Here is a 12122-nt window from a genome sequence, read left to right on the forward strand (position 1 = left end):
CTTTTGAAGAACTTCATTCTCTCAGATGACTTAAATGACTTAACGGAAATGTTGAGCCAAAATAACTATCACTTTGCATGCCTTGTAAACAATTTGGGAGCTTTTAATTTAAGGCTGTAAAAACATCTGTTGGTAGTAATGCTTTAAATGGATGAAGTAATTGCAAGATCTAAGACTTTTATTGCTTATTCTTCTTGCACCACTTCCTGAGCTGTGCTGGCACAAGCAATTGTGTAGCCAAACAGTGAACCCAATCCAGGAACTCAGCCAGCTCAAAACACTTAATATTTTTTCCTCCTGGCTCTTTTTCATTTGGTTCAGTTCCCTGACCTACTTAACTCTGCAGCCACACAAAGTTAACACTAGCATAGAGTGGGGTTTGCTTCAGGAGGAAAAGCAAGGGGGTGAGGGCAGCAAATGCTTACGCTCAACTTACGACAAGATCGTTTTTAAACTTACCTTCAGATATTCAGTTTTGTGTTTGTTTTTTTTTTAAATAAAGCTTACATGCATCTGCGTTGCATAGATATTGAACAGCGATGCATGCTTTGCACTCAACACACCTCAAAGCACTTAGCAAACAATTCAATTGTCTCAGATTTCATAGCTATGTGGAAAAAAAAGAGGCTGTTCTTTTTCTGAGATGTACACATAAGACAGGCTGTCACTCTACAATGGTTGCTACCAAAATCTGTAGGTGAATAGAGACCAGACTTGACTGGCTAAGGGACACTGTTAAGGGCCACACTCCTCAGTGCTACATGGTGGGATGCAGAGGGACAACAAGCATAACTTGAAACAAGAAAGTTTCAACCTAGTTATTGGTAAACCCATTTATACCATGAGGACAAAAGAGCAGTAAGGGAGTGGAAGGAGTTGCCCATAGAGGTTGTGCAGTCTCTGTACTCGAGAGTTTTCAAGATTCAATTGCACAAAATCCTGAGTAATCTGGTCTGATCTCACAGCTGACTCTGCTTTGAGTTGGAGATAGGACTAGGAGACCTCCCGAGACCACTTCCAATTTGAATTCTCTTGTATTTTATGATTCCTATATTTGAAGATTTGAAAACATACTCTTTTCCCGCTTTTAATGTTACAACAAAAAAAATTGGTTACATATTTATATATTCTCATCAGCAGAAGTCAAATCTCTGGGGCATGGATTGAATAGTGCCAGATCTCAACAACAAATAAATAAATTTCAAACCTCAGCAACCACAACATTCAAATAAGAAGATGCTAAAAATAAAAGCTAATGTAAGTTTTCAAACCTTACCTGCATACTTGGGAAGCGATTATCTGAGCCGTGGAATCCACCTGTGCAACTTTTAATCTCAAGTGGCTTCCTATTAAAAATTCACAATTTATATAACTCACACTTTACAAACTTCATCAGCCTAGAATACATTCAGTGATGCGCTGTTTATTAAAGATTTTTGAGGTTTCCCACAGGGAACAGAAAGACTTCAAGCTCTAGAAAAAATGCTTTTTGAATCAGAATGATAAGTGTCCTCTACAAATATTATTCATCTGGAATTCAGAGTCTGTCTTAGAGTCACTAAGAGTCAAAAATCAGATGATGCATGAAGAAAATATTTCTTCTCAGGCTAAGAAATTATCACTTCACTGGCATTTGAGTAAAAGAACTTGATAGTACACAAAATAAACAGTTATGTAATTCAGAGGGTTCAGCTGGGCATCTTATAGTCTAGTAAAAACAAGTCTCAGACATATGTCTGTTTCACATACGTTATTGAAATGTGTTTATTTTCAGAAACTCAAGCCTGATTTGCAAGACTGGTACACATTCCATTGTTACACAACAGGACTTACATGGGCTGAAAAACTCTTTGGTGTTCAAAGCCCTCAAGTATCAGAGAGGTGTTTAAAACTGCATTATTACAGCAGATGCCATTATTATGGGAACTGTTAAGTTCATCGGTCAGAATACGTAATGTAATTACTGATAACAATATGTTCAGTAAGTTCAGCATGGCTCATTCACATGACTGCTTCAACAACAGCAGTTACACACATGCTTATCAGGACTCAGTTTGGAAATTCCTAAAGACTTTCATGAGACAACAGGGACCTTAGTTTCTAACATCTGTGACTGAGCATTTGCACCACCTGCATATTCAGCCAGAAGAGTATTCATAGCTGTGAGATTAGAATTGAGCCTCCTCAGGTGAGCACAAACTCAGAGAAAAGCTTGGCTTCTCTTTGCAACATCTCTTTGCTAAGACAAACAAGAATTCCATGCTCCAGTAGCTATCATTGAACTCTATACACCTGGAATTCAAAGACTACGAGAAAACAATGATATCTTTGCCATATAATCAAGCACAGAAAACCGGGACTCACCTAGCTAGTTGCCACTGGGAATTTAAATAAAAGTGCAGTGGTTCAATCCGGTCATTATTGGCATAATGGAAACGCTTGGGCAGAAACTGTTTCATATAAGCTTTGAAAGGCTGATTTGGTTCTACGCACTGAAATATTGAAAATTAAAATATAAAATGCACATTCAATCACAGTTTTCTTTATTAAGTGCACAGTTCTTAGCACTTCTCTTACAAAGGGACTGCAATAACTTCTAAGAACAATGGGACTACATCATGTTTGGAGTAACAGGGCACATAAATATTAATAAATACTTAAATAGTAAATACAGACTGGTTTTGCAATCAACAGTTATTAAAAGAATATTTATATGGGATTATTGAAATCATTTACTCTCGCTATTTTTTACTTACAGTCTACAATTGTACAGAACCAAACTGTATACTGAGATATTCAATTACACTGAGACATGAACATTATGATACTTTCAAGTGGTAGGAGAGTATCCAGTAAAATAATTCTATGCTTCTGTAATATTGGAGTCACTGATACTGAAACATTTTTTAGATTGGTCATACCAGGACAATCATTTTATTCTGACAGCTTAGGATCCATTCATTGTTAAAAACAACACAACTGCAACAGTAGAACTTTGAATTCATCTATACAAACAGCATAGCTCACACTGACGGTGTCTGCACAGCTGAGAAGCTAACGACAGGTTATGGTGCAGGGATGTGAATAGAATCAGGAATAGTTAAATTCAAGTTGAAATTGACAAGAAGATATCACTATCCAACTAAAAGCTGTTTAGCAAATAGGTGTGAGCAAGCTAATCTTATGCTTGTCCAGGAAATTGAGTTAAGATTCACACTGATGTGGCCTTCAGCCAGCATGGTCCAGCAGCACAAGTTCTCCAGTTTGAAGAGCAACGTGATTATAGCATTAGGTAAGAGTTAGTGAAAAAAAAATGAAAACAAAACCTTAGTTAATGTACAACCAGAGACAGCCATATGATACCCTAATAAACTTGGACCTTCTCCTACATGGAACTACTTTTTTGTTGTTAACTTTATAGCGTGTAGAAAGTCACTGACTCAAAGTTCAGATGTTATTTCAGCAGTCTAGAAAATAGTTGATGCTATAAAATGCCTAGTAGAAATAAAGCTAGAACAGCAGATAAGATGATACTTACTGTGAGGTTTCTGACAATGCCTTCATAATTAACTGGAAGAATCATATGTAAGAATTAGTCACCTAAGTTAAAAAAGATCAGATGTAAAATGAAAGCATCTTGCTTATGTAATTTAATTACCTCAATTTCAAAAATTTTCCAGAACAAAAGCTATCTATAGCAAAACAATCATTAAACTACTGCTTCTGTGAAATTTTGGTTCACCCCCTTGCTTACTTACAGCTTTACGTTTTTAAACAATATTAGCTACATTAGAAAAATAATCAGAGAAGTATGCTCTCACAAAAAAAAGGCAGCTAAGTGCTGTGCTAATTAAGCTAGAATTTTCCTGCTTGCTAATAAAACTAAGGAAAAAAAGAAACAACTAAAACAATCAGGACTGCAGTCTTGTCTGGCAAACATCCTTAGCAAGAAAAGCCAAGTGCAAGCTAGCCAAGATTCAGATTCTTAGACTGAAGCCAAAAGGGGGCATTACATCACTTAGCTTGACATTCTGTGTAACAGAGGAACATGACATTTCACACAGTTACTCTGCCCTAAGTCTGATATTCAATGCTTGACTGAAGTACATAAAGGATTACACTTTGCAAGGAACCATTAATAATTCCTGCAAAGATACGTGCAGTGCTACAAATATAGCTATGTTACTTCAGGAAAACAGTACATATATCAATAACAGAAGATGCTCTGCTTTTCTTCCTCCTGAACTTGTTTATCCAGACAGAATTTGGAAAGGCAGTTGACTCCCACATTCTCCAAGGAAACATTTAAAGTTGTTTAGAATAGCACCAAGAAATGACATAAACAGGAATAAAAGTTACCGGGGTTGATGCATACAAGTTTTAATGAGCTTGGAGAAAAATTTATGTGGAAAAAGCATGTCTTCTCTGAAAGAAATACGAAACATGAAGGAAACACTCGTATTCTACATTAAAAACAATCAAAACCTGCAGATATCAAGTGTTCCTCTGCAATGTGACTGCATTGTAAAGTTAAAAATTTGTAAATATTCATTGATTTTTACTGAAGTTGATTATCTTGTTTTATGGCTTACTCAGCTGATCTGTTGTCAGGCCATTAGGAGAAAACCCATTTTTTAATAACTAAGAGAGATAATTCTCATAAAATAATGTGTAAAATATAAAAATAAAACTATTACTTTAAGTCAGAAATAAAGCATATTATACATTTATACACATATAAACTGGTAAATCACCAAATAAGGTGAGACATGATGCAGGATTAGGGGGCTATCTTGAGATCTGATTCAAAGGAATGTCTTTCATATAGCAAAGGCATTTGTAGTTGTTCACGTGGAAAAGGAATTTGTAGGATTTGTGCACACTTTTGGCCCTACAAAGCAAAATGGTCTTGAAAAGCATGTGTGTACCACTCAGTATTTTCCTTTCATTATTACTCAGGTTGTCCCCAGCTGACCTTCACTCAGGTTTACCAGTGTATTATGCGAATCTTAAGTCTGTATTCAGAAAGCACTAAAGTGTATAACCAAGTAATAAAAATGAGTTTAACAACTACATACAAGAGAAATACTCATCTGGAACATTATTAGGTCGAAGGCGAGCTGCAGGACCAGGTACTATTATGAAATCTTGAACATTGTCCAGATAGCTGTTCAAATACGCTGTTTTTCTGCAACTCCCTGCTTCCATCCCTGCACAAGGAAGTATATTTCATTTAAAAATTTAAAAATGAGAATATCAACATGGAGCATTCTTACTAATGAGACACATAAGACATACAACTTAAGCTGTAGAAACCATATACGCAATATCTCAGACCCTTTATTTTTTCTTAAGTCAGCAATACTAAGACACACGATCCAAGGATACCACAATACACTTGCACATAAGAAAGTGTAAAACATCACACGTACATATATATATATATATACACATACGTGGCCATTTCTTCAGCCCAGAAAGTCATTCCAACTGAGTAAGTGGACAAATTTTCTCAAAGGGAAAGAAATCACATGTCTAAGAACAGTGGCAATGATGACACCAAATACTGATAGGACAAGGGGCTTTAAACTACAAGAGGGGAGATTTAGATTAGATATTAGGAAGAAAGTTTTTACTCAGGGGGTGGTGAGACAGTAGCACAGGCTGCCCAAAGAAGCTGTGAGTGCCTCATCCCTAGAGACGTTCAAGGCTAGCTTGGATGGGGCCCTGGGCAGCCTGAACTGGTAGGTGGCAGCCCTGCCCATAGCAGTGGGGTTTGGAACTGGATGAGCTTTAAGATCCCTCCCAACCCAAACCGTTCTATAATTCTATGATTCTGTGATTCACTTAGTCCAACATCCTACCTAATAGTGTTTCAACCAACGTCTGGAGAAATAATGTGTAAGCACATCAATTATGGACTGATCTTTCTCCTGTTGTCCCTTAGCAGTTTAACTCAAAGGGACTTAAGGCTGCATACTGCATTTGAACTCTTATAATGAATTATAGCTTTTGACAGGTTCATCCTCCATTTATTTGTTAGGCGTATTTTAAACCTGCATATATATTTGGCTTAGATCATTCCCAGTGACAGTGAGTTCTGCAAGTTCGTCCTATGCTGCATCAAAATGTACTTTCATTTGTCAGGCAAAGTTGAAAAAATGGAATGGTGAATGATACAACTTTTTAGCTCTTACTAAAGAAATAATTAAAGAAACATAGAAAAGCTACTACAGAAGTAAATACAATTTTCATATTAACAATTTTTTAATAATGGATAAGAGAATTAATAACTGAAAGGAATACATGGCATTGATTTTTACTTCTTCAGCAATTCATAGACCATTGTGTAGTGTAGTTAAAAGAATAAAACAAAACTTGTTTTTTTCAATTCATTTTTTTACTTCTCTTACCAGGTGTCCCTCCCCGTATTCTTCACTTCTTTTCCCCACACTCACAGTCTAATTCCTATCTAAACTGATTGTCTCCTATGCCATCTTCAAAACATAAAACATATTTTACATGTTATCATTACCAGAAACATGCAAGAATAAATTCAGAATATTACTTTATAAAAGCCTTTCAACATTGTGACATATTTTATAAAAACAAATTTACCATGATCTGATACAAAAATAATGTTCAGGCATTTATGCAAGTTCATCTGTTTGAGACCATCCATCAGCATCCCAACTATAGTATCTACTCTCTGCAATGCCAAAATGACCTGCAAGGACAAAAGTAGGCATGTCAAGTATCTTCTTAAACATTTTAACTGAAAGACAAAACAAAAACAAAAAAACAATAAACTCCACATTTCTATACAGAGGGAATAAATTTAAACTTCAAAGGTATGTGCTAATAATAAATAAAAAGCTCACCATTTAAGGTGAGATGCAGTTCAGACATAGGTGAAGGATACAGGGCAACTAACCAACTATGCAGCAACCTTCAAACTCACAACAGGGAGCACATAAAGGAGGAACATATAAAGGTGCAAAGTAAAGGAGGAAATTTGAAGGCAAGAGAGTGAAGCATTCTCAATATCCCATTAAACTTTCTTCTTCTATTCCCACTTCTCTCAGTTTTGCATCCTTCACATGCGTATTCTTTATGTCTACTGAGAACAGGCTCAAGAGATATCTATCATGCTAAATCATAGAATCACAGAATGGCCTGGGTTGAAAAGGACCACAATGATCATGAAGTTTCAACCCCCCTGCTATGTGCAGGGTCGCCAACCACTAGACCAGGCTGCCCAGAGCCACATCCAATGGAACAAGAAATGGAACAAGAGCCTGAAGACTGCCTAGCATCTGCACTACTCAAAGCTACCTCCACCTACAGAAGACTGGCTGTATCCCTATAGCTCTTGGTCCCAATTTTTTATGCCCCTCACACTGTTCTAAGACTAAGCTACATGTTTTTATGTGTTTTCTCAGTTAAGAACATTTGGAAAAAAAATCAGATTACAGCCAGTGAGAGCAGTTTTAAAGTATGAAATTGAGGATGTTTGTCAATTCGCTAGGGGTGCAACCAAGGACTGCAAGAAATGCCTTAGAATGCAAGCGCTGGTGGCAGAACACCAGAGGACTGAAGCCAAGCGTAAAGAAATCTGCCTCAGAATTCCCTTTTGGAACAGCACTGGTGGCAACTGTCCTTGAAACTGCCCTTGAAAAATCAAGAGCTTTCTACTACTGTCCACTGAGTTTACATATCTAGATAGATTCTCAAGCTTTATAAACATTCAGTAAAAAGTTCTTGAATTTTGGAGAGCTTTTTCCTTTGCATTTTCCACTTCAGTTTGTAAAAATAGAAAGCCACTTAGTACTCTTGGCAACACTGATCATTCCCAAAGACTTCTTACTTATACCACAGCTGTATTACAGCCTGTGATATCTTCCCTTTTATCACCCTTCCCAAGGCTTTCTAACTTCAGGGAGGTAAGACCAATATTCATCTAAACTTTGTACAGAGACTGGGAGTAAGTGATAGAGAATCATAACATGAATGTTTGTCCACCAAAACTGGACCATCACCACTAAAACCTCTGTTTTTGACAAGATGAAAGTATATAATCTTTGGTAGTGTTTTTGTTGCTGTGTTGGGTTTTGGGTTCTGTTCTGTTTTTTGGTGTTTTTTTTTCTAAATTCAACATTAAGAATTAGTATTGGACAGATAAAACAACACACAATATATCCAAACACACTTTGGTGATTGAAGTTATTGAAAAAATATATATACATAAAAGCTAGACTTTCTAAGTAGGCTGCTTATTACATGTTTTATATCAATGTTAATTGTGGACAAACCATCTATTTACAAGTTTTTTTTGTAATAAGTATACTGACTGTGGTCTTCATTAATCAAACACAATTTATAAATGTTTTATTATAAAATCATATCAAAACTTTAAATTAAAAAAAGAAATTACTTACTCCACTGCTTACTGGTCCAAACTTATGCCCCGAGAAATCTGGTTCTTCTAAATACAGAGTGTAAAAGTGTGGTCTAAATCAAACAGCACCAAAAATGTAATATTTTACATACACATTGAGACGGCTTGAAGAGATTACATTTCAACAATGGATACAAAATATCAGATACAACTCTATCATTCAGAGGCAGGACACATTAAAGGAAAAGAGAGAAACGTAACAGTAAAAATAGGTTTCACTCAAAAACAGGCTTGCATTAACAGTACTTTAACATTGCCAAAGTAATGTTTAAGATTGTTTAAAACAGAAATCATATTTACAGAATATTTCATTGTAGTAACACTGGAACAAAACTCACACTTGCAATTGTATACCTACCTTTCATCTTCAGGTAACTGCAGCCAGCGAAGAACAGTTACCACCCTTTCTTCAAAGGGGATCGAGCTGTATCAAAACAACAGAAGATCAACTATATATATTTCCAACATGTATAAAATTTTAGTCACACATTTTACAAAATTAGTGTTCTTCTGCGGAGAAATTTGTATTCAATGGGATTGTACTAATGGATATATAAGAGAATGTAAGTTTATCTGTGCTAATTTTCTGGGATTCTTCAAGAGTTAATGACCTGCTCTAAAGCTTGCTTAGTCAATGTTCTCCCCACAGACTGCAATGAAACTTTTTAATTCAGCTCTCAGTATTGCTTGAGTTTATTTTACAAACAGAATAATCGATTTGAAGTTACAAAGCCACACGTATGTTTTCATTTCTGTATTAAGTTTTGAAAAAGTCTTAAGTTTGGATTTTATGTTTATATAGTTTGAGTACAAGTTCTCATACTGTGTCACAAAGTAGATCATCGAATCAATCTCTGAAATAGACCAACAATAAGCATGTTGACATGCAACAACACAGGGCATTCACAAAGTTAACAATTCAGCTATCTATCACAAGTTTAACTGAACACGTACAAGTCACTAAAGAAAACTATTTATATTAAGTCAAGAATGAGGATTTCCATGCTACATTAAGGATGTAGGAAGACAGAATGAACCTATGAAGACAGAAATGAAAAGCCTTGTTTCTTGGAAGAGACTTGAGATTATTACATAAATGATGATAACTAGATTTATGTAGCATTCTCATTAGGCAGAAAATAATTAATTGCAATGAAGACCAATCACAGAATAAAATACCACTGGTTGAATGTGAAATATTTTGAAAATTTGCAGTGAAAATAATTTTACACTAGAACAACTTATCAGTAAGATGTTAGTTTTCATGGGCCTGATCTATTCATGCTATGAAAGATATAGATTGAGTATTTCTAAACACACACGTAGAAGACTTGTATAAATGGAAAGTAAAATAAATGAAAAAGTCAGTACTTTTTCAAAGCTGCTTTTCCCCTACCTTTCCTGTAAAATGTTTGCTGAGGAATGACAAAAGAATTAGACCAACGATCTACACTACAGTGAAAAGGAATTAATCGGGGCCTGCTTTTCTTCCATACTGTGCACAACTGTTGAGAAATGCAGGAAAACTTCTATATTTTCTCTGGGATTAGTCCCATTGCAACAATTAAAGTAAAATATTAACCCAAGACATGAGATTTCACATACCCATTGTATTCTTTATACAGATCTGGAAAAGTCCCATCAACCGCTACATCCGATCCAGGCCAGAAGAACGTACCAGCTTTTAGACCTTGGTACATAGCTGTTAGCCAAATCTGCAGGAGAAGAAGAATTGTTGTCATTAGTGGATTTCACTCAACTGCAAACCACTCCCACCACCTCTGCACATTCCAGGAAGGTGAAAAACTAAAAAAGTAAACAGAGCACACAAGACAGTCAATTTTGTGTATCACTGTTATCTGCAGTTCCCATAAACCGTCCCATCTGATGCCTTATTGCAAACACCTGAATCCCTTTTGCTGCTACACCAGGGGGAGCCAGGACAGAAGCAGGAGCTATCCGCTCCCACAGCTAGGAGCATTAACGCAATAGCAGAACCATGGCTGAAGACCACGAAGCAGAAATATCTCAAGAACAGTGCAGTAAGCAAGAAGGAGCAGGAATATTCCAAGGAACTATGCATACTGTGAAATACAGGAACAACAGTTAGGTCAACTCTCTCAATTTTACGATTTACAGGGTTTTTTCTGCTTTCAGTGTTTTTTTCCCATCTGACTCATGCACCATTTTCTTCTCCATGGTCTGCAAAGTCTAACTGTATTCTTTCCTCCTCAGAAAATCAGTCCTCCCACTATTACTAAAAGGTTGTATCTGTTTTCCTTTCCTATTCCTCATGCTAGTACTCATCCAACCTTTCCCACACCATTTCATTTTGATGGCAGTCTCAGCAGATTTGCAATAGGAGTATGACTGAACCACAAGGTTTTCTTTTAGAACTGCATCTTTAGACTCAATAGCAATTTGGGCAGAATACAAACCTTCACTGCTGCTTATTACCAAAACTAACTGGCCTGTCTACTTCCTTAGATGAATTAACTGTAAACACACTTGATATTGAGAACAGAACAAAATCGGGTATCTTAGTTATTTTAATCTAGTTTTCTCCTTGGGGAAAATTCCACTAAAGTTCAACAAAATCTATTACACTGTTTCATTCCTAATTCTGCGGCTCTAGTACGGCAATTCCTAACCATGCTGAGTAACCCTTCTTGGCCGACTTGAAAGTACCCTCTGTACTCTTTCAACACCACTATGTAACCAAGTGATATTAAATAATATGAAAATACACTGCAGTATGCTCTCAGCAGTGCAGTAGTACTTACAGGCTGTCCTTGGTACCACTCTGGATTAAACTTCTCTTTACTTTTAAGGGTAAAGTATGCATTTCTTTTGAGGTCATACATCTTGTTATCAATTATACCATGAGATTCAGGATACAGTCCCTGTAAAGGAGATTAAACCTTGTTGCAATGCCATAAAGAAAAAGAACCTTGTAGCTACAGCTGTCTGTTAGACGAATACGCAAATAAAATAAGCTGTATGTAACCTTACTCCATCACTAACTCAACTCCCAAATTTAAAATCAATACCTTTCATTGCAAACAAGCCTTATCTTTTAATTCTTCACTGCTTCTCAGTTAGATAAGAAAAATAATAATAATAAAAAGTAGGCATTTCAAATGAAAATTATGTATTAGTGGCTGAAAGCTCCAAATAGGGAAAATCATAATGTAAACAGTGAAAAACATTCTCTGAGTCACCAGCTGCTAGGCAGTTTGAAAAGATTTACTGCTCTGCTTCCACACAGACTAGCTTCTTTTTAGATTAAAGGATGCAGCAACAACACCATTAGGGCCCTCATAAACATCACAGCCTGCTTATTTTCATAAAGATGGGCAGCCGAGATAAAGCTCTACACTGTATTTAGGGATACTCTAAAGTGGCTGTAGAACACGATTAATGCCTCTAATTGCGTATGCAAACATATGAGACATTTGGGAGGAAATGCAATTAAAAATCTCATTCCTTTTCCTCCTGCTCGCTTATCAAAAGACAGTCCAAAACACTAGGAAGGTAAGAAAGAAGATCCAGATCCTCAAGTATTTAACTGAATTTTAGCTCTCACATCATGAAAATAAGAAGGCTCTGCTGGATTCCAGCCCCGCATCCAGACTTGAAACCCTCTGTTCTTCTTTTTCTTCTT

The 12122-nt window shown here is 36.2% G+C and overlaps 1 protein-coding gene across 2 annotated transcripts in view; it reads right to left on the reverse strand.

Moving 5' to 3' along the window:
• ENPP1 (ectonucleotide pyrophosphatase/phosphodiesterase 1) overlaps window positions 1–12122 on the reverse strand; it is a 50629-nt gene that overhangs the window by 13190 nt on the left and 25317 nt on the right. For both annotated transcript variants that reach the window (XM_004940218.5, XM_040697934.1), the window contains exons 8-16: window positions 11242–11361; window positions 10064–10173; window positions 8817–8882; window positions 8439–8511; window positions 6619–6727; window positions 5079–5210; window positions 3539–3570; window positions 2365–2492; window positions 1277–1346 (exon numbers count right to left, since the gene is read on the reverse strand). In XM_004940218.5, the coding sequence (XP_004940275.3) occupies window positions 1277–1346; window positions 2365–2492; window positions 3539–3570; window positions 5079–5210; window positions 6619–6727; window positions 8439–8511; window positions 8817–8882; window positions 10064–10173; window positions 11242–11361 (840 nt within the window). The remainder of the gene's footprint in view (window positions 1–1276; window positions 1347–2364; window positions 2493–3538; window positions 3571–5078; window positions 5211–6618; window positions 6728–8438; window positions 8512–8816; window positions 8883–10063; window positions 10174–11241; window positions 11362–12122) is intronic.

This window comes from Gallus gallus, chromosome 3 (genome assembly GCF_016699485.2).
Source record: "Gallus gallus isolate bGalGal1 chromosome 3, bGalGal1.mat.broiler.GRCg7b, whole genome shotgun sequence".
In the NCBI taxonomy this organism is placed as follows: Eukaryota; Metazoa; Chordata; class Aves; order Galliformes; family Phasianidae; genus Gallus; species Gallus gallus.